The sequence below is a fragment of the Sceloporus occidentalis genome, unplaced genomic scaffold, assembly GCF_023333645.1.
Source record: "Sceloporus occidentalis isolate IW3139 unplaced genomic scaffold, rSceOcc1.0.p SCAF_1, whole genome shotgun sequence".
NCBI classification, from domain to species: domain Eukaryota; kingdom Metazoa; phylum Chordata; class Lepidosauria; order Squamata; family Phrynosomatidae; genus Sceloporus; species Sceloporus occidentalis.
Window position 1 is genome coordinate 303,269,760 of NW_028316981.1, and position 25,628 is coordinate 303,295,387.

Consider the following 25,628-nt stretch of genomic DNA (forward strand, 5'->3'; position numbering starts at 1 on the left):
ACAGGCCTCAATAGAATTCCAGAAACTCATAACATGGATTACAAACATTCATAGAAAATAACTTATGTTGAAAACTGTCAGCTGAACATTGAAAAGAACTGCTTGAAGACCAGTGGAATACAGTGGGCCCTTGGTATCTGCTGGGGTGTGGTTCCAGGATACCCCCTCCCATGTACACCAAAATCCAAGGGTCCTCAAATCACATTATATACTATGGTGTAGTTAAATGGTGTTCCAGGCACAGCTCCATAGTACCTTAGCCCCAGAAGCTAGTGAATGAATGGGCCTCCCCTCCATTCCAATTGCCACTACTGGACCTTAGAGGAAGAGAAGAAGATGCAGGCACAGCTCCATTGTTTCTCAGCCCCAGCGGTAGATGAAAGGCAGGAAATTGTGAAATTAACTGTTTGTAAGCCACTCTGGGATCCTTTGGAGCTGAAGTGCGGGGCATAAATATTCTAAATGAAATGAAATGTAAAAATCAGAAGTGGTTTATTTTTAGGACATGAGAACTTCTATGCAGCAAAACTGATTCAATGACTCATTTCCCCAAGTAATTTTTGGGTTATAAGATGAGAAGAGTGATATTGTGCTAGAGGAGGCATATCTCTGTATACCAAGAACAACAGCAGGAGGGGCTATTGCCGTCATGGTATGTCCTGCTTGTGCCCTATTCAAAGGCATCAGGTTTGGCTACTGTGGTTGACAGGATGCTGAAATAGACAGGTCTTCAGTTTGATTCATTTTCATACATGCATACAGTATCTAGGGCTTTCCAAATAATCTGATGGATGTCACATTGACTCTACAAATATGAAATAGGGCTTTCCAAAGAAACTATTGGATGTCATATCAACATATCAACCCTGCAAGAGGACTCTCCAATGGATCTGAAAGTTGTCACATTAACCTTACATATTTTTCTCAAATTTATCTTCAGGCAATTTTCTTGTAATTCAATTATCAGATTTTAAGAAGTGTAGATGGATCTGTATCATATGCTCCAACAGTTAGAGATGTCCAAAGTAGAAATATTTCTTAAATTGCTGCACACAAAGGCATTTAAATAAGAAGGATGTAAAAGTGGATATGATCAGAAAGGGTGAAATGAATGTGATTTGTTTAGAGCTTAAACTACAGCCTGGGGGTCCCTCATGCAAGTCTTCTGAGGGCTGAAACAGACCAGCAGTAAGTGTTGTCTTGGGGGAAGCATGGGGATGTGGCATATGCATGACACACATCCCGACACCACCCTGATGCTGCCCAGAAGCCATCATCTGCCCACATGTGGGCTGGCTTCATGGCACTCTGGCAGTATGGCATTTAGATGCTGCATGCCGCCAGAGCACTGCAAAGCTGTGGGGGCAGTGGAAATGGTGTCCTTTTGCTGGGTCAAAAAGGAGTGGCATTTTGCTGCCTCTTTTTGAGCCAGCAAATAGAGGGATCAGGGCCACAGCATGTGGTTGCCACAGCCCCGATCTGGCTCTCTCAGGGGCGGTGTCACGCCGTCCCTTTAAGGCTTTCTGTATTGGCCCTATGTTCTCCCAAAGGGGTTTTCAGACAGTTTCTAGCAAATATAGGAAACATCCTAGATCTTTGTCAGATGATTTGTCCCTTTAGCCAGTATTATCTATTGTGACTGGTGACACAACACAAGGGATTCAGTCAGATGTTTCTTCTCATCATTTCATGTTTGACCTTTTGTGTAAAGATGTCAAAGAATCAATCTAGAATCCATTTTCATGCCCTCCACTCTGTTTACAGGGCCCTGTTTCAGTTGTGAGGAATCTTGGAGTCCTGCTGGATGATTGTCTTTCCCTGTGCCCCTTTATAGAGACAACTGCAAAGGCATGTGACTTCCATCTTGTGAACATCTGTAGGATCCATAGGTTTTTGACCATCAAGACTACCCATCTGCTAATCTAGGCCTCGGTTATTACACACCTGGAATATTGCAATAATCTATTGGCAGGTTTACCTTCCTACTCTCTTATTTTTCTGGTTTTAATCCAGAACAGTGCGGTTTGGGTGTTTTTAAAACTCCCCAAACACTCACATGTCTCTTTTCCATGTAGATTCCTGCACTGGATACCAGTTCAGGCGAGGGATCATTATAAGCTTTTGGTTCTTGTATTTAAAGCCCTGCACGTTAATCTCCTCCAGTACCTGACAGCTCAGCTAGCCTGGTGTGTACCTTCTTGGAACCTGAAACATACAGGTAAAGGATTATTGGCAGACCACTAGTACATATGACTCTATCAAGGCTGTGACCTTTTCAGGATCTGGCTCCATATTTGAGAAATGTACATATGGCTCTATCAAGGCTGTGATCTTTTCAGGATCTGGCTCCATATTTGTGGAACAGTCTTCCTTTGTACCGCCAGCTTGTGGAGGATCTTACCCATTTTTGTAAAGGGTTGTAGACCTTCCTCTTTGATTCACTGGATTAAGCTGCTCAATTCCTAAGGTTGCTGAGATGGGTAGCAACTGGTGGTGGTGAGGATTTTATCTTTAGTATATTATAGGGTTGTGTTTCATGGTTTGCTCTTGATTATATATGTCTGATGTTCTGTCTGTTGGAGAAAAGGGCATTATAAATAAATATCATGTTGTTGTTGTTGTTGTTGTTGTTGTTGTTGAAGGTGAATTGTGCTGTGTCACAAAGTTATGGACTCTCCCAATTCCTTGATCTTCTGTCTAGAAAAGGCAAATGTTTATGAAATGAGTTAGGAGGTCCAACCAAGGTCCAACCATAAGGGAAAATCTTCTGGAGGATGGTGTTGTGGATTTCTATCACAGAGGGACATGTGGGTCATTTTCAGAGGTAGCTCCTATGTTGTAGAAGGCCATTAAGCTCTCTTATGACATTTACAGGGCTAACAAAGTGGTAAGTGAGCCTGACAATTTTGCATATCTTGTCTTCATTTCTTTGCATACCACTTTTTTTTTGGTAGAAAACAGTTCTACAGCCTAAGCACCAACACTAAAGAGGACATACAGTGCATAGCTATCCATTGCCTTTTAATACACAAAGAGATGTGTGGGATGACCTCCAATAATGATGTGCACAAAAGCATATTTTTCATATGAATTACTGAAATCTGTATGACAGGCAGTGAGGCGAGTAGTTTTCTTACTTGTAGGGCTATTGAATTCACATCCTAGTACATCTCTTTGATATTTGATGCATGCAACCAAAAGAGACAAATGTTTGTATCAAAACTTTATTTATTAAACAAAAGAAAATGCACCATTGGAATACCATTTCTATAAAAAAATGAATATGAGACTGTTCTACAGTACATTACAAAACCCTTCCCCTTTTTTTCTTCATGTAGTCATAGTATACAAGGTTGTGTGTAGAAACAGTCATTTATTTTTCAAACCCTAATCAAGTTCCCTTCCTGGCAAAATGAAATTTACACTTAAATATTGCAGTTACTAATCTAATTTGGTTAACAATGCTAGAGTCCAACAACTCAAAGAAAACCTTTGTAGGCTAAAAATGCCTAACTTTAGGCTTTTTTTTGTAACAAGATTTTCTTCCTAAGGCTAGTTAGAGCTGCGGTGTAACTCCTCAGATGAATGCCTCCCAAAAAAGTTAATGACATGTATGGATCCTCCCTTCAAGAGCATGAAACTGATGGGAATGAACAATTTCTGTTTAATAACTTGAATGTTAATCCAAGTTATCACAGCTCCTAGAAGTCAAACAAGGATACAATCGTCCAAAATTGTTCGTAGATATGCCCATAAGCCATTTCAATAGAAGCGGAGAAGACCCGATGTTTAATATATTATATTTAGATTATCTGCACCACTTTCATTGACTGAGGGGATTTTGAGATTCTGTTTACTGAAAAGCTTTCCTGCATAGGTTGGATGAAAATAAAGGAGGACTGCACAGAAGGCCTATTTGTTTTAGTAGAACATCTCAGTGAATTGTACTAAATGGTTTAGAACATCCTATTCAGAACTGTGCAGACTAAGTGGAATGTACATGGCTAAGGCTGCAGTCCTTGAAGTAGTACCTACTGAACTGAATGGAATTGATTTCTAAGGGCCTGAACAGAGAGGCCAAAATAAAGCTGCTTTGGGTCACTTTGGAGGTATGCTGTTTAAATGACACACACATCTGAAGAGGAAAGAAACTGTGCCAAAGCTGTGCTCCAGTCCTGAGGACTGAAGCCTGGCTTTGGTGTGGCTTCTGGCCTCTTACGACATATGCATCATTTAAACAGCATACCTCCAAAGTGACCTGAAGCAGCTTTATTTTGGCCTCTCTGTTCGGGCCCTAAGTGAATTTGTATAGGGTTGCATTCTCTAGGTTTTAATGGCCAAAACCAAAACAGCAAGAGCTCACAAATATTCTTCATAATTATTAGCACTTTGGAAGGCAGTTCAGACAGTACATCTCCAGTCGTGCCACCACAAAAGCAATTACTTGGATTAGGAACCTTGGATAAACTGTGCACAGTGAAAGTATGCACATTTTAAAAATTGTTTTGCATGCTAACATAGTATGCTAAATCATTTGAAGGTTAATTCACACAACAGCTAGAATCCTGTTGGTTAATCCCAGTTAGGGAAGACCCATTCAATCAACTGTGGAATGGTGAGTCAATCTAATGAATTTGATGGGTTTACTCTACTCAGAATTAAAACAAGATTTAGGCCATTTTAAGTTTTGTTGATGTACATTGATTTTGTAAAAGTGTACAGTTAAACTACAATGTATGAATGAGATAAACATGAGGTTGTAGAAGCACACAGTTGTGGAGAGGAAGGAGTAGGTGTGATATCCTGAGCTTTGCTGACATGTAATGTATGGAATGATTATATAAGTTGCTTTCTATAGTCCTAAATCCATCACTCTCAAAGGCTTTATCTCCTATCCATAACCCCCATTTTTCAAAAAGAGAAAAAGCAAGAAAACAACAATCTGAGTACAAACTGTGTGTATGTGCGTAAAATTAGGGAAAGATGCTTGCAAAATGTGTACATTAGGAAAAATAGATAAAGGAACTCACAGTGAGAAAATATGCAGAAAAATGTATATAAAACTTTGTGTGGACTTTTAAAAATCACATGCTAAAACAGACATAGGAGTAAAGAGGTTGGGGTGGGAGAGAAACTGAGAAAAATCAAAATTCAAGTATTAATCTATTCCTACTTTTGTATCCTCCTTGTGGAAAAAGCAAATCCTGCCTTTGTGTGGGATTGTTGGTTTTCAGGAGCACTTTGAAATCTCATTGATGTCAACATATGAATGAACATATGAATGAAGCATGTAAAAGAAAGCTCTCCCATTGAAAGGGGCAGATATTTAAGCTTTTCAAAGTTTTAGAGAACTATGTGCAAGTATTTTCCATACCAATTAAATGAAACCTTTCAGGGATTACATGCACTTGTCCTTCTCAACTTCACATAAAATCTGCATGTACAAAACTGTGTCAATGAGACTGGTATGAGAGGAGGACATTGTTGACACAAAAATCAACACATATCGACATGAGATACACCACAGCTTTAACATACACCACTGCTCTAGGTATCAAACCAGATATCCCTTCCCCCCCAATCATAAATTATCCCAAGGAAACCACTCTAAATAATAAATTAAATATTACTTATAAAAAGTACCCTCTTCCCTCCCTCCCTTCCCTCCCTCATCCCAAACATGATGGCAATTCACAAAGGTAGGAATTGCCAGATCTATTTTACAATAATAAAAACAGCATCGTTCCTTCTATCTACCAGCATCACTTCCTCACTCTTCATCAAGACATTTACAGCATAACAGTGAGATAACATTGGCCCAGGTGGCTCTATGGCATATTCATACCAAGCTGTTATTACTAGTCTCAAGGAGAGGGTAATAATTTTTTAAAAGGGAGGAGGAGAGGGAAAGAAGGGGTATTAGGAGGAGGGGTGATTGAAAAATTGAACAATGCTAAAATAGCTAGCCAAAAACCAACCTCAGATTCTGTTTGAACTAGTCGGTCACAGAATCTGCTATTATGGATGTGGCTACCTTAGAGCCATTTTGAAAACCACTCTTCCTTAACAGCATCATAAAACCACAGTTAAGGAAAGGAATAGGACATGTTGAAAATGTCTCTCTTTGTGATTTCCATTAAGATGAAAGAATGTAACACAGCTCATGAAGACTGTACATGGGAAGTCATATGCTGGCTCTTCAAACCAGTGCAAACCTATTTGTGATTTTTTTCTGTCCGACAGTAAATACTGGTCAGGTAGGTTATGTGTCCTTTCCTACTGAGGTATTAAAATGCAACTAATATGAAAAGTAGTCCTTATATTCAATAAAGCAGGCCCTCACCATTATGTAGCCTCAATGGAGTATCTCCAAGAGAACATAGAATGTTGTTTTTCATTTCCCCCTCTCATTCAGAGCTACTGCTACACGGCTACTTTAGCTATTACTAATCAGTGGGGATGTGAATACTTTGAATAGGAACAAGGTAGCCTTTAACAGTACATAAACATTATGGATAGGAATTACGTACTGAATGAATAATCACACATTTTGCATTCATTTTCTACAATCAGACACAACTTGTTTATGTATTTCTGGTAAGAGTTGTCTTTGAATTACAAGCTTGATTTGGTCAAGGAGGTTCTGCACCCATGTAAATAATCTCTGGAATGTTCTAAAACTCTGTTCAGGGATTTGGCACACAGTTAACTGGGATTTGGATCTGGCCATATGCATATGCCCTGGAGTGTAGAGGAATCACGTCACCACTTACTTCTTTCTCATCTAGAACAGTAGCTAGTATATTTAATAAGTAACATCACCAGGGCAAGAAATGGATTATGCGACAACACAAATAACCACTCAGAGAAGACTAAAAAAATACAGAACAAATTAGGATGCACAAGCTGAATGAGGCTCAGTTTGAGGGTGCAAGGCACAATTGTGAAGTACATGTAGAATGAGCTCAGTGAATTCAGTTCTTTATCAGTCCTAAAGCATATATTGAGACCAATCAAAAAGGTCAAGAATGAAGTGATGATGCATACAGGATGATGGGAAATGCCCAATAAGAAGTCAATAATAAATATAAGCAAAACTGACTGCTTCTTGCAATTCAGAAAAATAGCTATGCCTGTCATACACTTTATGAAAACTCAGTATCATGGACAGATCAAATGGTATGATTTAATTCTAAGATCTTTCATCTCAATAAAGCACAGAAAACAATGAGGACGAAACATAAGAATTCTTTGAGAAGTAGGAGATCTGTCAGATAAATTGTTCTAAATCTCAACAAATGTTGAAATTAACAGGTATTGAGAATGGATAGAAAATCATTTTCTCTCTTCTGGACAATGAGATAATAGGAGTACAATGCCTGTTGTATGTATAAATTCTGGTTCAGTGGTTTGCACATTTATAAACAATACCAGATTAAGATAGGTATTTTGTGTTGAAATCATATTGATTTCAATGGAATAGCCTAATCTGAATAACAATGGAACAGTACCCACCCCTTCATATGACAGGCATTCCATTTTACGGGAAAATGTCAGAATCTGTTTTTGAATGGGAAAGGATGAGTCTGCCTTAGAAAGGAAAAACAAAATACTATATATTTAGGGCCTGAACAGGAAGACTTGTTCTCTGGACTTTGATACTCCCTGTATAATTTTCATAGCCAATTTATAGCTGGCTGGCAGTGTGAAGGGCTTTGGGGAAGTGTCTATATCTTTCTTTCTACTCGACAGAATGTGGTGGCATCTTCCATATAACAGGCAGTGACTTTGAACTTCTACAATATTAAAGATCATCATTAGTCTGAATGCTAAATAACTTGTCATTGCTGAAGGTCCTTAATACAAGACAGGCTGAAGTGCAGTGGATTAGAACCAAACATTTCTTTAGGCTTTAGAAGTAGACATTACTTTAAATTCATGGAATGTTACATGCCTTCCATCCCAAGTCCTTTCTTGTCCACTGAGAATAAAGAAAATCCAATTGAGTGTTTTCTCCATGTTTGGTTATGTTAACTATCAACACTGTTTTTTTCTTGCCCATGCAAGACACTAGAACCTGGGACTTTGGTACTTATTCAAAATGCTCCACTTTGCCATAAAGCGATAGTTTGTTCAATTGTTCAATCAATAAAAAAGTAAGCAGAAATAAAACAAAGTAAGATGAAACATCTACCTCCTCAAAACAGTAAAGCGACACAACAAAAGAAAGATGGCAATTTGTAGCTCTGTAAGAAGATTTTTTTTGAAAAAAGAAAAAACCTAACTCACCTCCAAGACACAGTTTCTACAGAGGTCAGAAGATAACTGAGTGAGAAAGTGCTTAGAGCATGGACAGATGGATAGGTCTTATGCACCCATGTTCCCTACATAAGAATGGGAACACTCTCAGACTAGAATGTCAGAAAGTTCTTAAGATATAGCACAGGGATGGGACTACACAGAGAATTGAAAAGGAACACTTTAAATTGATAACATTCCTGCATGGCTGATTCTTCAGCTCTTGTCCATTTAAATCCAGGTTCAGATTTACCGATAGGTACAGAACACCAGAAATCAGTCTTATGAACTTACTCAAAATTCCCAGATATTTTTTTTTTTGTACTTGCCAAATTGGGAAAATAATTTTATCAGTCTTGCTTTTGTTTAAGCAAGAGACTGAGCTGTGCAGTATCCATACAACTGGATGCACATGAGTGCCATTGCCAATTGGTCGACAGAACCTCCCATAATAAATAAGGCTGCCTAGTTATTAGAAAATGTTGCCTTTAAATTCTAGACAAAATTGAATAAACAGCTTGGTGAGGGCAGGGGAAAAGGGACATTTCTGCAATTACGCATGCGTTTCTAATGAAGCATCTGAATTTTCTCTTCAACCTCTATAATCTCCTACCCAATATGACAGTGTATTTTTTAAGCTTGCTGGTTGTTGTTGTTTTTTTACTTCTGATGCTGTGCCATTTTTATTCCAAATATTTTATTCAGGAATTCACATATAATTACCTTCCTAATAAAAGGAGCTATTAGGATGTAAAGATCCTCTCTCCCTTCCATGCTCTTTTAAAGTTATGACCTACTCAGGCTTGAAATCAAAGACAGTGCTGAATGTAATAACTCGGCTGAAACCTTCTCATTGGGTTTTCGCAGCCTCATAGCTGATAAATATGCAAATGTAGTTGCCTTTTGGTGATTTGCCTGCAAAAACAGGGATTAACTCTGAATGAATGCAGCAACTACAGCAATGAGAAGTGTGCACACAACGTTTTGTTCATGTCACCAGTTCTGGATGTCAATGGAAAAACACAGCAATAAAAAACCAGAATACTGGAATGGGAGTGAGAGGAAAGCAATCATTTACATTTCTAATCCAAATCCTGATGTAAATGGTAAAGGCCAGTTTTGCTTTCCACTGTCTGATAGCAGCATGAAAACATTTTTGTGAAAAGACTTCTCCTTTCCCTCTTCTTCTCTAACATTCTGGTAGCTTGTCTGTAAACATTTGTACTGCGTGAAATGCCTCTGAATGCAGGCAAAATGTCATACTTTGTGACATGATCTTCTCATCCTATTCAAGGGACTTATTTGCTGGCACAGCAAATCTCATGATCCAGTTTCTGTTCTGTCTTTTCAGCTCACTGCTTACAACTTGGAATTGCTAGAACATGACAAACCTCAACACTTGATTTAACATGAAGAAGCTGTCTTCCTTGGAAGTTGTGCTGCAGACTTATGAAACTGAGCAGTTTTGCATTAGGATGAAGTAGAGGCATGTCAATTGCAGACATTGTCTATCGTGTTGCTACTGCAGGGAGCATGTTATGACACATACAGAGCAAAACATCAGTAGCACATGTGTATTACTTGCCTCTCTTCTGTTCTTTTGAACTAAATGATTATATATTAGACCTGGTGTCAGATGCTTACAGACACTAGCAGCCTGCCAAAGATGCAATACTCATAAACTCCATTCAAGCATATATGTAGCCATGAGGAGATTTGCACAAGTGATTGACCTCTCTCTCAAAAATGGCTACCACTTGTTATGTGACTGATATATGTGTTTATGTGTGTGAACATTACTATATTGGCATTCATTTTTTGTGCTGTTGAGAATACTTTCACCCCTTTGGTGCCATGTGCTGATATTTCACACTGAAATTATGAAGAAAAACAAAGAAGAGGAGTAACATATTGCATATGATTTCACAGTGGCTTGAGATGCATGTCACAATGTTCTTGTAGGGTCTACAGCATGAAATTACAAACCTGTCTAACAAGGAAATAATGTCCTCCAAGACCTGCTTCACATATTACCATGATGGTGTCATTGTGGCTGAGAAACTGACCTACTTGGTTTCTTGTATGAAGTAGCAACCACATGGTTTGAGTTCATTTGAACTACAGAAGAATTATATTAGATGGCTAAAACTTGTATTATATGTATCCAAAATTTTGAGCGATGTTGCTAGTATTATCAAATGTCATTTGGCTTCCTTAGAAAATCTTGTAATGTTCAACTGAAGGAAGAAACAGCAGGTTTGCTTCTAATTTTATTTTTTAAAAGGTCCAGTGGCAATTTGTGATGGATGGACAAGCTCATAATTAGCTTAGATTTTTTGAAAGCTTACTTGGTGATATCTTATCCCATCATGACTACCGTAAGAATTAGCTGAAGTGATTATGTTGATTCACTGGGAGAAGTCCATCCAATCTCTCCACTTGCCCAAAGAGTACCTCTTTGAATGGATGATAATAGCTGGAAGGAGAATTTGCAATAGGGGCACCAACCACAATTTAAAACTCAAGACATTCCTACCTGGACATTTATGTAGAACAGTTATTAATGCTGGAAGTGAGGTGCAATGGGATCTACTTGGTCCAGGCTCTCTGTCCTTAACAGATGCCCTGCACACATTCTCAGACTATAAATCTTTACTGTTTCTATAAATACATTCTGCTTTCTGACTCCCGCAAATTCACAAAGGTAAATTTGGGGGAATGGAGAGGCCTAGTGAAAGGAAAGGATGAGTACAGCATAAGTACAGGGACCAGAGGTGGTCCATTACATGTTCGGTGGATTTGCAGATATAATTGCAAATGGACTTCACTGATAGAGTTTGTCTTTAGAAAGTCTGAAGTGTTTGATTTCTTTTTAAAAAATATCTGGGAAGTATTATTGACAATGTATCAAAGAGAAGACACTGCATGAAGAATTTGTCTTATTTTCCTCAAGGGTTCATAGGAATTTCCCCCGAGGAAGCATAATCCCACATTTTACTTTGAATTTCATTTTGGGCAACATTGGTTGTACCTCTCACATGTAAGTAAGGTAATTAAGAGCCACAAAATGTTAGCAGCAGGATAATATGTCAAGCAGGCCTAAGCTATGACTCCTCTCCCCCCTGTGCATTATTAAGGCCAGAAGAACAAAACTACCACCAAGAGGTGTGGGCTATTGTGCAGACATCTTGTTTCTTGCTTCGCAATGTTTCTCATTCATCTTTATGTCAGACTGTTGCTGGATCTGTATGAACACACAATTTTATTTTCAGACTGTAAGATCCCTCCTTAGAATGGGGTTTGATGGTGTGTTGGTTGGCTTTATAGCAGATGAGGACTTTGAGTGGTGGTATGTTTGAAACGCTGGTATGCTGCAATGTTCCTGGGTAACTCCATTCTTCTATTCCTCATCCAAAGCTTTCAGAAGGCTGAGCCTGTGATGGCATTAAGTTGCTTCATTAGGCCCTCCAAACTAGCCATCTGTTCACTCAGATCATCCTGTTCATATACCTGAGGAGAAAGGAACCAACTTTATTTATTTATTTATTGAAGCTGAAGCTGAATAGAAGATGATAGCTGGCATCCAACTCAGTATGAGTGATATCATAAACTAGACTTAAGGCTTTGTAATTGTTGCTATGCATATTAGCAATCATGGTACCCTTGCCTTAAACCTAAATGTCTCTAAAATCCATGTTAAAAGCCTGGCACCCATACCATGGTGAGTGGGGCATTAAAATATGAAATATCTGGCCCTCTTATCTTGCTGCTTGTTGTACCCTGGGGCACTGGCAGGAGGGGGCTGGATGTGTCATCATTCAGTTCAGTGGACCCTTGTTATATATATCCAAGATCCCCCGTGGGTGACAAGATCAGTGTATGCTCAAGTCACATTAAATATGACAGAGCAAAATGGTGTCCCTTATAAAAATGGAAAATCAAGGTTTGATATTTGAAATTTATACTTTGCTTGAATATATTCAAACCGTGGATGCTTGAATCCATGTATAAAAAATCAGTGTATAAAAAGGGCTGACTATACCTTGTATGCCAGTGCTACAAAACGTCTTTGGCTGATACAGCAGCAAGGCTTTTCAGGTGGATTTTGGAGAGTGCCTGGGCTTGACTCAATTATTTTTACATTTGGGGCAGCAATATATAGCAGGTACATTTCTGTAGTGCTTATCAGTGAACCAAGCACTCCCTAAGCAGTTTACAATGTGTAAGCTAATTGCCTCCAACAAGCTGGGTATTCATTTTAGTGGCCTATGGAAGGATGCAAGGATGAGGGGACCTTGTAGCCCCTGGGATCAAATTCACCACCTTGTGGCTTGCAGTACAGGCATTTAACCACTGCACCACCAGGGCTCCACTCCATCCCTAGCACTAAAAGTACAATACATATTATTAATTAACACTTTATCATCTGCAGTGATTGCTGGTCCCAAAATTGGGACTCAAGGCAGCTTGCAATTTAAAACAAAGTCAGTATAGGGGAAAGCATGCAAAAGTCAACATTAAAATGGAATTAAACTATGCAAAACATTAAAACAATTTAAAGCACACAACAGAAAATAGTTCAGTAAAAACCAAGGCAGCATCCTCAGTCTAAAGCCCTTGCTTTAAAAATCTTGCAGTTTTAAAAGCTTGTAGGAATAAACTTTCCTGACCTACAGAAGAACAGCAAGCAGGAGACCATTCTAGCCTCCCCAGGAAGGGAGTTCCAGAGCACAGGGGCAGCCACTAAAAAGGACCTCTCTCACATTTCCATCAGCCATGTCTGTGAGGTTGGTGGGACTGAGAGAAGGGCTTTTCTTGGAGATACAGTCTACCAGATAGCATGGACCAGATAGTATGGCTCTTTTAAAACTCAGGCTAAAACCTGTAGTAGTGGATTCAAGGCCACAGCATCTTGGAAGACATTGGTTATCGGGGACAGTCTGTTCATGGCTCTAAGAATCTGTTGTCAGAAGTGGTTGCCTCACCTGCCTAACTGTGAGGATAGCCATGGCTGTATCACATTCTGTCCACCTTTCTCCCAATATGGGACCCAAAGGAGTTTAAAATATAAGTAAAAAAATATTGACAAAACAAATGATATAAGAATGTTTAAACTATTAAACAACCAATCCAATTAAGCCTTAAATTAAAATAAATAAATAAATAAATAAATAAATAAATAAATAAATAAAGGTCTTTAAGCCTTTAAATGCAGGGTGGGGAATGTACAGTCTTTGAGGCCCTAACTGTTGCTATGGGCTCTCCAAGCTCCCCATTTTAAAATTAGTTTAGATTTTTTTAAAATTAAAAATGTCATATGGTTTAGGACAAGGGAGATTTCCCCCAATGGATTATGCCCACCTGCTGACTGTGCCTCATGCCCATTTCAGTTACCAATTGTTTCAGTAGCCACTGACACTGGCAAACAATGGGCTCTAAACCATGGTAGCTGCATTATGGTTGTGGAACAAAAGCTGTGATGAAAACTAAAAGAAAAGGGAAAATGGAAGGGAGAATATCTCCAGAGCTGAATATTTCTGTAAGGATATGAAGGAGGATGAAATCCATGAGAGATAGATTGAAATCTTCCCCCATGCGGTGGCTAAAAATGCTTCCATGTGGCTATTACAAAAGTTCACCAGTTGAACAAAAGTTCAACCCTAATTTCCCTGAGTCCTGAGTGTGTGTGTGAGTGTATGAACAACACATGTGTTTTTCCCCTGTTTTAATAAATTAGACATCTAGTTATTAATATCTGTCTCAGCTTTATTTATTGGGATCCCCTGGTCTACTCCGTATACATATCGGGAGGGCGATTTCGGTGGGCTCTTGTAGCCAGCCCCTCTTGCAATATTTGAGCTAATAACAACATAATAAAATTCCCCTACGGACCCTTGGCTACAAAACTAGAACTCTCAACTTATTCTTACATTTGCAGGATCTTCTGTTTGTTTGTGACCCTCTTCTGATGCTTCTGGAGCAGTTGGTACTGAGACGGGAAGCAGAGGAGATCTTGCTTTTCCAGCTAGTCCAAGTGATGCTGTCTTAACCTGAGCCTTGGGAAGGCTGGGTGCTGAAAAAGAAATGGGCAAATTGGGACAACATTACTGAGAGAATCACATCTGGAAGAAGGCAGAAGCAACATTAGCATGCATGTAGATTTCAAAGGTCTATATCTTATTCCTGTGCTGATTGAAAAGTTATAATTTGTTGCACCTTAAACGTTTAGCATAGGTTTAAAAAAGATGGAATCAAATAACATCTAAAATGAAAACAGTGTAAGATTCACATAAGATCTAAGAAAATAGCTCGGTTGAATGAAAGCTACAGCCTTATGCAAATTGAAATATGCAACTACTGAACTGAAATTAATCCCACACATTTCCAAGTAAATTTGGGGCAAAATCAAGCAAGTCTTAGTCACTTCATAACATTTTGTTGATCTCAGAGGAGTAACTAGGTATGCCCCCAATCTTTTCTATTGAGATCTATTGGAATAAAAGGTCTATATTGCACCTATAGTTTGGAGTTGGGTGCCAAGCATATTAAATTTTGTAAATCTCTGCTTTCTCTCATAATGATGAACTCCCATCAAATTGGTTATATTATATTGCTTTCAAAATGTTCTCAGGTTATGAAAATCTCTGAAGAAGTTAAATATAACTATAGGGATGCCAATGGAAATGGTGATGCATAGATAGAACTAGCATCATTCCACTTTGAATGCAACCAATCCTGACTAATTTCAAATGCTAAATAGTGTTCGACCATGTTAGAACCTGAAAGGGACCAGGATGGAGTACCAGGGGATACAAAGGGTCTCCAGATGGGGATAGGAAAAATTGTGCCTGAAATTCTGGAGTGCTGCGGCTAGTCAGAGTTGACCCTTTTGGGATACATGGCCCAATAGTTTCACTCAGTATTAGGTAGCTTTCTATGGTTTTTAAAAGGCAGATGATATTAGAGGTCTGTATGAGATGCAGGGGTGGTGGTGGTCTTCTACTGTATGTTCAGGGCTTTATAGGTAATAACTATGTCTTGAAGAGTTTTTGATGTTCTGTCAGGCAAGTGACTGCTACTTGCATCTTTCACTTTCAGCTTGGTTGGTTGGCACAAATCTGTGCTGGTACTGTAGTTATGTTTTTGTCAGAGGGGTAAGTAGTGGTTGCTACTTCTTTTCCTCCAAACAAAACAGACAGTCTAAAATACCTTAAACCTACAAGGACTTGGGTCCCCCTCCCCCACAGAATACTACCAAGCCGCCAATAGTCTTTGAAAACCATTCATTTTTTAAGGACTTTTTTTGCAGCAGGAGGAAAATTGCTAAACGTACTCATTACTTTCTTTGAGAATGAAATTAACAAAGATGTCCAAATACTAGGAGCCTGGTCTTCTGTCAACAGCTGGTCAACAGAGTAAAGGATGGCTAAGGTTCTCAAGGAAAGGATTTTCTGCTGTCTTGCAGTAGTCCAAAATCACTTGGAGGAAAATCATCACATGAAACTAGCAAAACTCAGCAAAAGGTCTCTCTGTGTGGACAAAAACTCCCAGAATCTCCTATCCAGCATGGCAAGAAAATGTTTCCAAGCTCCACAATAAAACAATATAAATATGTAGCTATGGTAAGCAGAACCATTTGGGCACAAAATTAGAAGGAATTTTGTGGGCAGTGGGGATGGAGTTATTCTGGATCACAGGGTTGGACCATGTCTAGAGCAGGGCGACCAAAATGGTGAAAGGTTTTGAAACCATGCCCTATGAGGAACAGCTTAGGGAGCTGGGTATGTTTAGCCTGGGGAAGAGAAGGTTAGGAGATGACATGGCAGTCTTGTTTAAATATCGGAAAGGATGTCATTTTGAGGATGGAGGAAGCTTGTTTTCTACTGCTTCAGGGATTAGGACATGGAGCAATGGACTCATGTATGGGAAAAGAGATTCCACCTAAACATTAGGAAGAATTTTCTGACAGTAAGAGCTATTTGACAGTGGAATACACTGCTTTTGAGACAGGACTACTCAAGGTGGTGGACCTGGACCAATGAGCTACTGGTTACTAATGCCAAGCAGGCTTCCAGGAAAGAAAGTAGAAATTGTAGCCAATGGGAATAAATATGATGCCAGTCCTTGGTACACAAGGGAAAAAAATATTGGTTCCCCTCAGCAGCCTGTGAAACTCTGGAATAAGAGACTCCAAACATTTCAGCCTCACCTAGAGTAGCTCCGTTGCATCACCTGGGATTTTGTAAGTCAGTACTTATATACATTCAATTGATTCAGTTAAGATCTCAAATCCCAGAGCTTGGCCTAGAGTCTCAGGGCCTGGAATCTCAGGGTCACCTGGGATTTTGTATGTCAGTATTTATATAAATTCAGTTGATTCAGTTAAGATCTCAAATCCCAGAGCCTGGCCTAGAGTCTCAGGGCCTGGAATCTCAGGGTCACCTGGGATTTTGTATGTCAGTATTTATATAAATTCAGTTGATTCAGTTAAGATCTCAAATCCCAGAGCCTGGCCTAGAGTCTCAGGGCCTGGAATCTCAGGGTCACCTGGGATTTTGTATGTCAGTATTTATATAAATTCAGTTGATTCAGTTAAGATCTCAAATCCCAGAGCCTGGCCTAGAGTCTCAGGGCCTGGAATCTCAGGGTCACCTGGGATTTTGTATGTCAGTATTTATATAAATTCAGTTGATTCAGTTAAGATCTCAAATCCCAGAGCCTGGCCTAGAGTCTCAGGGCCTGGAATCTCAGGGTCACCTGGGATTTTGTAGGTCAGTATTTATATAAATTCAGTTGATTCAGTTAAGATCTCAAATCCCAGAGCCTGGCCTAGAGTCTCAGGGCCTGGAATCTCAGGGTCACCTGGGATTTTGTAGGTCAGTATTTATATAAATTCAGTTGATTCAGTTAAGATCTCAAATCCCAGAGCCTGGCCTAGAGTCTCAGGGCCTGGAATCTCAGGGTCACCTGGGATTTTGTATGTCAGTATTTATATAAATTCAGTTGATTCAGTTAAGATCTCAAATCCCAGAGCCTGGCCTAGAGTCTCAGGGCCTGGAATCTCAGGGTCACCTGGGATTTTGTATGTCAGTATTTATATAAATTCAGTTGATTCAGTTAAGATCTCAAATCCCAGAGCCTGGCCTAGAGTCTCAGGGCCTGGAATCTCAGGGTCACCTGGGATTTTGTATGTCAGTATTTATATAAATTCAGTTGATTCAGTTAAGATCTCAAATCCCAGAGCCTGGCCTAGAGTCTCAGGGCCTGGAATCTCAGGGTCACCTGGGATTTTGTAGGTCAGTATTTATATAAATTCAGTTGATTCAGTTAAGATCTCAAATCCCAGAGCCTGGCCTAGAGTCTCAGGGCCTGGAATCTCAGGGTCACCTGGGATTTTGTAGGTCAGTATTTATATAAATTCAGTTGATTCAGTTAAGATCTCAGATCCCATAGCCTGGCCTGGAGCCTGGCCACTCTTCTCAAGTCTAATGGGGAGAAGTGGAGGTATCTTAGGGATAGGGAGCACTTCCTTGAAGTGTGTTTCTCTGTGTGTATTTTTCCTCATTTGTGAGATATGGTGATTTTTAATTTGAATGGCATATTCTGTAGCAGCCATGCTTAAGACATCCTGCTTAATGACATCACCAGGGTCTGCACCCATGACATCACAAGGGTTTTCACGAGGTCTCAGTCATAAAATGCAAAAACAAAACAAAGCATGATAGGTTTGACTTAGGGTTACCATAAGTCAGAAATGACTTGAAAGCAAACAACATCAACAACAACAACCAGGATTATGTGTGTTTAAAGTAATGGGTGATATTGCATCTAGTTTCAAAGTCCATTCCATTGATGCAGCCAATTTGTTTCTCTATCCATAAATAATGGAACAAAAATTGAAAGAGCTATTCCAGCAAACTCTTAGCTTGTAGTTAAGCTATTTAATGTGATACATAATTCTTTCAAAACCAAAACAGGATAGTGAGATAATAGGTTTTTTTAAAACATGCATCAAATTTCTCTTCCTTCTCCCTGTTTCTAAGAACTGGGTTTATCATTTTACATTAATTTTAATTAAATGCTAAAGTACAGTGGGTTGCTTCAGCAAAAGCTTAAGACTATTCAAAGTCAGAACGGATGCGGTCCCAAATTAGAGTGCCATGCTGCACTTTGTTAGTGATAAGTACCTTTCTGCAAGCAAGCAAGAGACCAAAAAAAAAGAAAAAAAAAGAGAAAAAAGAAGAAGAAAAAAGATCAGACATTTCCTGTATGCCTGGATCTCTTTGATAATCCAAGTTTAAGTGAAATGAAAAGAAGGAAAAGCTTTAAAAAAAAAAGCGGGGGGGGGGGGGGGGAGAGAAGTAAATGCTTCAAAAGATACAATCGCTTGGTTATCTTCACTATAATAAATGAGTTCTTTAATAACTGGTTTTGCTGAACTTCTTCCAACCTCAAAGAAGGAACATAAGATATACTCATCCCTAGGAGATAACTGTGTGCCTGTGCTTTTTAAAATAGTACAAAGTACAAAAAAGAAGAAAAAGAAGAAACCGAGGAGAAGTATTTAACTAGGACTGCTTGAAGTTATTTTGATGCTGTGAGTTGTTCCACTGCATGATGTTCAATCAGGCTGCAGGTTCCATGGGAAAATAGTACAATTAACATGGAAATAAAAAAATCCTGATGGATCAGTTGTTTTAGTTGTATGCCTTCAAGTTGTTTCTGTTGTATGCCTTCATGTTGTTTCTGACTTATGGCTACACTAAGGTAACCCTATCAAGGGGCTTTCTTGGTAAGATTTGTTCAGAGGAGTTTTGCCTTTGCCTTCCTTTGAGGCTGAGAGAGTGTGATATGGCCAAGGTTATCCATAGCCAAACAGGGATTCAGACCCTGGTCTCCAGTGTCATAGTTCAGTGCCCAAACCACTACACCATGCTGGCTCTCCTAAAAGGCCTACAGCACCTGGTATTCCCATCCAAGAATTAACCAGGACCGACTCTGCTTAGCTTCCAAGACCACATTCCCACTGGCGGGTTTGCTCCTGAAGGAACTGGGCAGATTCGGAGGCCCCCCCCCTCCCGAATCTCTCTGTTAGCAAGTGGCCACTACAATTCAGGGGCATTTTAACCCGAATGCCTTCTACAAGAAATCGGGTTTAACATGAAGGCGCCTGCTTTCAATCAAGCGATCGTCACGTTGCAGTACTCATTGGGGCATCGGAAGTGTGCTTCCCCCCTCCTTTTTTTTTAAAAGAGCCAGGCACAAAATGCGCACATTTTGTCAAATCAAATTTAAAATTTTGTGTGTCTGTGTGTGTTGTAGGCATTTGGGTCAGTGCAGGTAATGATCTGCCCTTGGCAACATTTTCAACCCCAAAATGCAAGCTAATGCATCCTGTATCCCTCACTCCTTGCCACCCCAGAATGCCTCTTGCACATGTAGTAGTAGTAGTAGTAGTAGTAATAATAATAATAATAATAATAATAATAATAAATTCCTCACCTCAGAAATGCCAGAAAAGGATGCAATTGCCATGCATTGTTTTTTGCTTTTAAAAGCAGTTCAGGGCTACCCCTTAGAGACAGTAGCAAAAGCATGTATCATTTTGCCAATTTGCCAAATTGACAAGAGCAACAAATGTAACATTCGAATTGTAGCATTCAGTCTTGCCCTTTGCAACATTTCCCCTTTGCTGGAAGCCAGCAAATGAAAGTGAAAGGGAACAAGCAGCTAGCCACGTTCTATCCATCTATATATCTGCCTCAAGAAAAAAAAACATGCAATATTTTGTCAAAAATAATTTTAAAAAAATAAAAAAGGGGGGAAGGTGCCTGATGGGAGCTCCGTTCGTGCCCTGCCTGTGACCTGACCTGAACTGACCCCTTTCCTCCTGCTACATTCTCTTCAGAGGAGCTTTGCCATTGCCTTCCACTGAGGCTGAGAGAGAGTTGACCTGTCAGTTCCAACTGACCCATGGAATCAATTGGGAATAAAAGGGGAAATGCAGTGCAGGCATTCTGACTGTAGCATCCTCATATAACACTACTACTACTACTACTACTACTAATAATAATAATAATAATCCAGGAGCGAGAGGAAATGAAAGTAGCACAAGCAAGCACACAGACATGTCACCCAAAAAATCATGCGCATAAATTGTCAAAAATAAAAGAGGCTCCTTCTGCTGCAGCCTAATTTCCCTACATCCCCCGGCTTGGCCCCGCAGCCCAATTTCCTTTGGTAATCCTCCTCCTCCTCCTTCCTTCTGACCCTCCCCTCCTCTGAGCTGCCCTGGCTCATTCATCCTCCTCCTCCTGCTCCGTTATAGAATGCCCTCCATGGCTCCCTTCTCCCCATGGCTCCTTCCTCCTGCCTCCTCCTCCTCCACCACTTTCTCCACTCCCCCCCACCCTCCCTCTGACAGCTCTTTGCAGCCCTCGTCACCCTGATTTCCCCTTTTGCCTCCTGTCACCCTTTCCTCCAGATTCCCCTTTTTCCTTCGTCTCTTTCCTCCTCCTCCTCCTCCTCCCCCTCCCCTCCGATGAGGGGAGGGAATGCTCTGACCTCTGCCCACCCTCTGACCTTAATCCCTCCCTGAATTTGCCCCGATCATGATTGAGGGCAAGTTCATATTTCGCAGAGCCCGGGTCTTTTCAGAAAAGATGGATTTTAGCTGAATCTCTATAGCCCGCGCTAAGGGGCATTTCCTTGTGCAAGCCTCGACATGGATTGTGACAGAGCCCAATATGAACTTCACATGGAAGAATCGATTTCAAAACCGGGTTAAAAGGTAGTATGAATGGCCCCCACGATCAGATGGGATCAAGGTGATATGGCTGTAGGGATTATGAACTATGGCTTAATCCCTTTTTACATGTATCCAAATTGGTGGCCATAGTGCTCACCAGTACAAGCAAATTCAACAGTTCAACAATACACTGAGTGAAGAATTGCTTTCATTTTTGTCTGTCCCCCCCCTAAACCTCCCACCTTTCACTATTATTGGATAGAGTACTGTTTTAACCATAGTGGCTGCTGGCTTTCTTGCCATTGGAGTGATATATCCATTCCACATTTTAGTCTGAACTTTAAAGATAAAGGTCAGCTATCTAGAGTGTTGGGCCCAATCCTCAAAATGTATACAACACCTTGAACAATATCTTTAAAGTCTGGACTAATGGAATAGATTTCCTGCCTAACATGGGAGAATTTTTTCAAATAAAAAAAATGGTTTAATGGACCTCAACAGGTTGGTGAGGAGGGAACTTCAGAGAGAGCAGTGTGTGCCAACTTGAGCTCATTGGCAGTAAGTATCAATATAACAAATACACGAATATGAGATCCCATGGAAAGTGGCTCTGTAATTGAATCCAGCATTCATTTATGGTGCAACAGGATGAGAACATTTTGCCAAATGTTATTCTGGGGAAGATTAAAATTCAATAGCTTAGGAAGTGCCCTAAAGAGAAATAAAACATTCCATCATTTGTCATGATATTTTCTTTAGAAAAGAAACAATTTAGTCTGAAGAAAAATTAAAAATATTGGCAGGTCCAAACATATTGCAGCTGTACATCATTTCTTGCATCTGCAGTCAAGCTCCCTGTAGAAGCAATGCTGTTTCCACCAAGGTGCAGTCAAATAGGCAATCACACTTTGGAAAACACACTGCCAATACTGCATTGCTTACTTGCATCTACATGGCGTGGTGGTTGCTTGACAGACTATCATTCTGTGCAGCTGGTTACCTGCTAATCACCTGGGATGATGTTTCATCAGTGTGTCTAATGACAGGAGATGATCCCTTGATGCCTGAGAAATCTCTTCATTTTTGGAAAGAGATACCCATTAGAGCATGGAGAAGGTTTGGCAAAGGGAGAAGAAAGAACTGGCAATTTCAACCTCTGACTGGGGCAGATCTGTGGATGGAGGCCACATAAATGGCTTCCTGGTAATCTGATGCAAGCTGTACTCTCTATTTATTTGAATCCATTAGCTTCGCATGTACTCTTGTATGACATTTCTAAATGCAGTAAATATTATATAAGCACAATCAGCTTCCATTGGTCTCTCAACTAAAGGAAACTAAACAGTGCAGCAACATCTCTAAACAGTGCAGCAGCATTCCCACTTCATTAAATTGGGGAGAAGTAACAATATGAAACTGTATGCTAATAAGGAAAGAAGAAGAAGTGGGTTTCGATGGCTGAGTCAGGATTCAAACCTTGGCTTCTAGAGTCATAGGAGATTATCACACTCAGATGGGATGAGGATGGGATTTCTCGGGATAGGTACATGTCCTGTCTCCCATGTGATAATCTCCATAATCGAATACTCAAACCACTACACCATGCTGACTCTCTGCAGAGAACTGTAGCAACATTTAAGTGACTGAAAAACTGGCTTGACTATCTGCTGAGAGGATCTTTTTAAACTGAAAGATCTGTGTTTGTAAATGTCCTCAACAAGATTTCTGTTATGCATATGCTTCCCCACCATACTAAATAACCATGATGGGTACAATCCTATTAAAGATTTTTATTTTGAAAATAAAAATCCTATTTTTATTAATATAGTAGCTTCAATAATTTTAAATCATCATCATCATCATCATCATCATCATCATCATCATCATCATCGGCTGAGAACTTAGATGAATCAGATGGAGTACAACACTCACTTATCTCCTGCTGCCAGCCAGCTCCCAACATGGATATTTAGTACCCAAGGAAAGGTGGAAGACTGTCAAATGTCATCTAGCTGTGTACAACATCATTACGAACACAATGAAAAAGCATCCTGCAGAACCTTTCAGGACTCCTCTGGAATCTAGAGGGATGACATTGCCTTCATGCATCCGTTTGTAGGAATATAGGTGAATACTGCTTGGGTAACCTCCCAGCCCTCCATGCCCATGAAATGGCAATGTGTGGGGTCCAGTTGGATAATTGTATCCAATTGGACATGAGTTGATTCTCTCTGTGTGTGCGTGTGATTTCACAAAGTAGATGGCAAATACCTTCTTCTGCAATGACCATTACAGGATATAGGGAGTCCTAATTTGACATTATGAGTGACAGCATGGTATAGATAACAGAGTTTGAATTCCCACTTGAACATAGAAACCCACTGTGGGTGACCCTGGGGAAGTCACTCTCTCTCAGCCTTACAGGAAGAACACGGCAAATTGCTTCTGAAAAATCTTGCCAAGAAAGCCCCTTGACGGGTTTGGCCTAGCATTGCCATGAGTCAGAAATGACTTGGAGACTACATGTGAAATGATGAGACTATGATGTTTATCACACTATGCTCTTAAAGAGCTACTATTCCAGTGTGACTCCTCTAGCAGCCTCCTGTTGCATGCTGGGATTGGCAGTTTTAAGGAGCTGAACTTCTCTGCCTGAGAATTCTAAATACCCCTCCTTAAAACTGCCAATCCCAGCATGCAACAGGAGGCAGTTAGAGGAGTCACACTGGAATAGTACCTCTTTAAGAGCATAGTGTGATAAACACCTACATGTGAAAGGGGTCAGGGAGTCCAAGTAGACCAGAAATTGAACATGAGTCAACAGTGTGATGCAGCAGCTGACAAGGCCAATGCGATTTTAGGCTGCATCAATAGAAGTATAGTGTCTAGATCAAAATAGTGCCACTTTATTCTGCTTTGGTCAGGCCCCACCTGGAATATTGTGTCCAGTTCTGGGCACCACAATTTAAAAAGGATGTTGAGAAACTGGAGCGTGTCCAAAGGAGGGCGACTAAAATGGTGAAGGGTCTGGAAACCATACCCTATGAGGAAAGACTCAGGGAGCTGGGGATGTTTAGCCTGGAGAAGAGAAGGTTAAGAGGTGATATGATAGCCCTGTTTAAATACTTGAAGGGATGTCAAAGTACAGTTTATTGAATAGCCCGAGGGCCGTTTCAAAATACTAGTAACATAGTAATAAAGCAGTGCCACACACCTATATATAAAATGTAAATATAGTGCACTAGGTGCAATAAACCCCAATACAATATAGATACATATGAATAACCTGAGCATGCACCAGAACCAGAACATGCACCACTTGTATACAGCTTATACATATCTAAAAAGTATACAATATATGCTAAAAGATATACTAATAAGCAGGTAAAAATAAAATGGTTACACAATTGAACAGTAATATGTAAGATAGTTACCATAGAAAGTAAAACAGAATTAAAATTGAAATTGAAATGGGAGGCAGAAATAACATAAAACATCCGTCATCGTATGTCAAATCTGTTCATCACCCTTACAATTAACACCAATCATCCCCACATATCTAGATCTCAACAGTGATGCTTTATGAAGGAACCGAGCTGTGGCAATAGAGATTTTTGAATCTTGTCCACTCATAAAGTATGATATTCTGATGTGGGTATCCCAGAATATTGTTCGTTTAATATAGGGATGAAGGTATTGATCCTGAAGGGATGTCACATTGAGGAGGGAGCTAACTTGTTTTCTGTTGCTCCAGAGACTAGGACCTGGAATAATGGATGTAAGCTACAGGAAAAGAGATTCCACCTCAACATTAGGAGGAACTTCATGACAGTGAGAGCTGTTCAATAGTGAAACACACTCCCTTGGAGTGTAGTGGACTCTCCTTCTTTGAAGGTTTTTAAACAGAGGCTGGATGACCATCTGTCAGGAATGCTTTGAGAATTCCTGCTTGGCAGGGGCTTGGACTGGATGGCCCTTGTGGTCTCTTCAAACTCTATTATTCTATGACTGTATGATTCTATGATACGTACTATGAAAATTTTAAAGGTATCTTAATTATAATTTCATATCATTAAAAAAAGATAAATAAAAAGAGTATAGTGAGATGGGGGACAGGACTGAGTTCATTCCCTCCCATTTTGATTCTTATCCTCAATTTTTTTTTTAAAAAAAATCTGTCTGCTTAGTTTCATAATCCACACCATCCTTTTATACACATCACCATAATTTCAACATTGAAAGATAATTCTTCATTGACACAAAGAACTTGCAGCACCTGATTCTGGATGGACCTTTTAGAACCATCAGCCATATTTCAGAAGAGCCTGCAGCTTGTTTGGATTAGGGCCCCAATTTATTTGCTGCATCTCTTCGAGTCCTTTCTGACTTATGGTGATTTTAAGGTGAATCTACCATGGGGATTTCTTGGCAAGAAAGAGGAGGTTTGACTTTGCCTTCCTTTGATACTGAGAGAGTTTGACTTGTCCAGGTTCACCCAGAAGGCTTCCATGGCTGCTGAGGGATTTGAATCTTGGGTGCTCAGAATTCTAATCCAGCACTCAAGCCAGTATACTATACTGGG

General features: G+C 39.9%; 1 protein-coding gene across 1 annotated transcript in view; it reads right to left on the reverse strand.

Moving 5' to 3' along the window:
* Nucleotides 1-9,878: 9,878 nt before the first annotated feature.
* Nucleotides 9,879-25,628, reverse strand: part of LOC149324177 (netrin receptor DCC) — a 227,729-nt gene continuing 211,979 nt past the window's right edge. Inside the window, exons 16-17 of the mRNA XM_089487445.1 lie at nt 14,229-14,371; nt 9,879-11,808 (exon numbers count right to left, since the gene is read on the reverse strand). Of these exons, the coding sequence (XP_089343571.1) occupies nt 11,719-11,808; nt 14,229-14,371 (233 nt within the window). The 3' untranslated portion in view covers nt 9,879-11,718. The remainder of the gene's footprint in view (nt 11,809-14,228; nt 14,372-25,628) is intronic.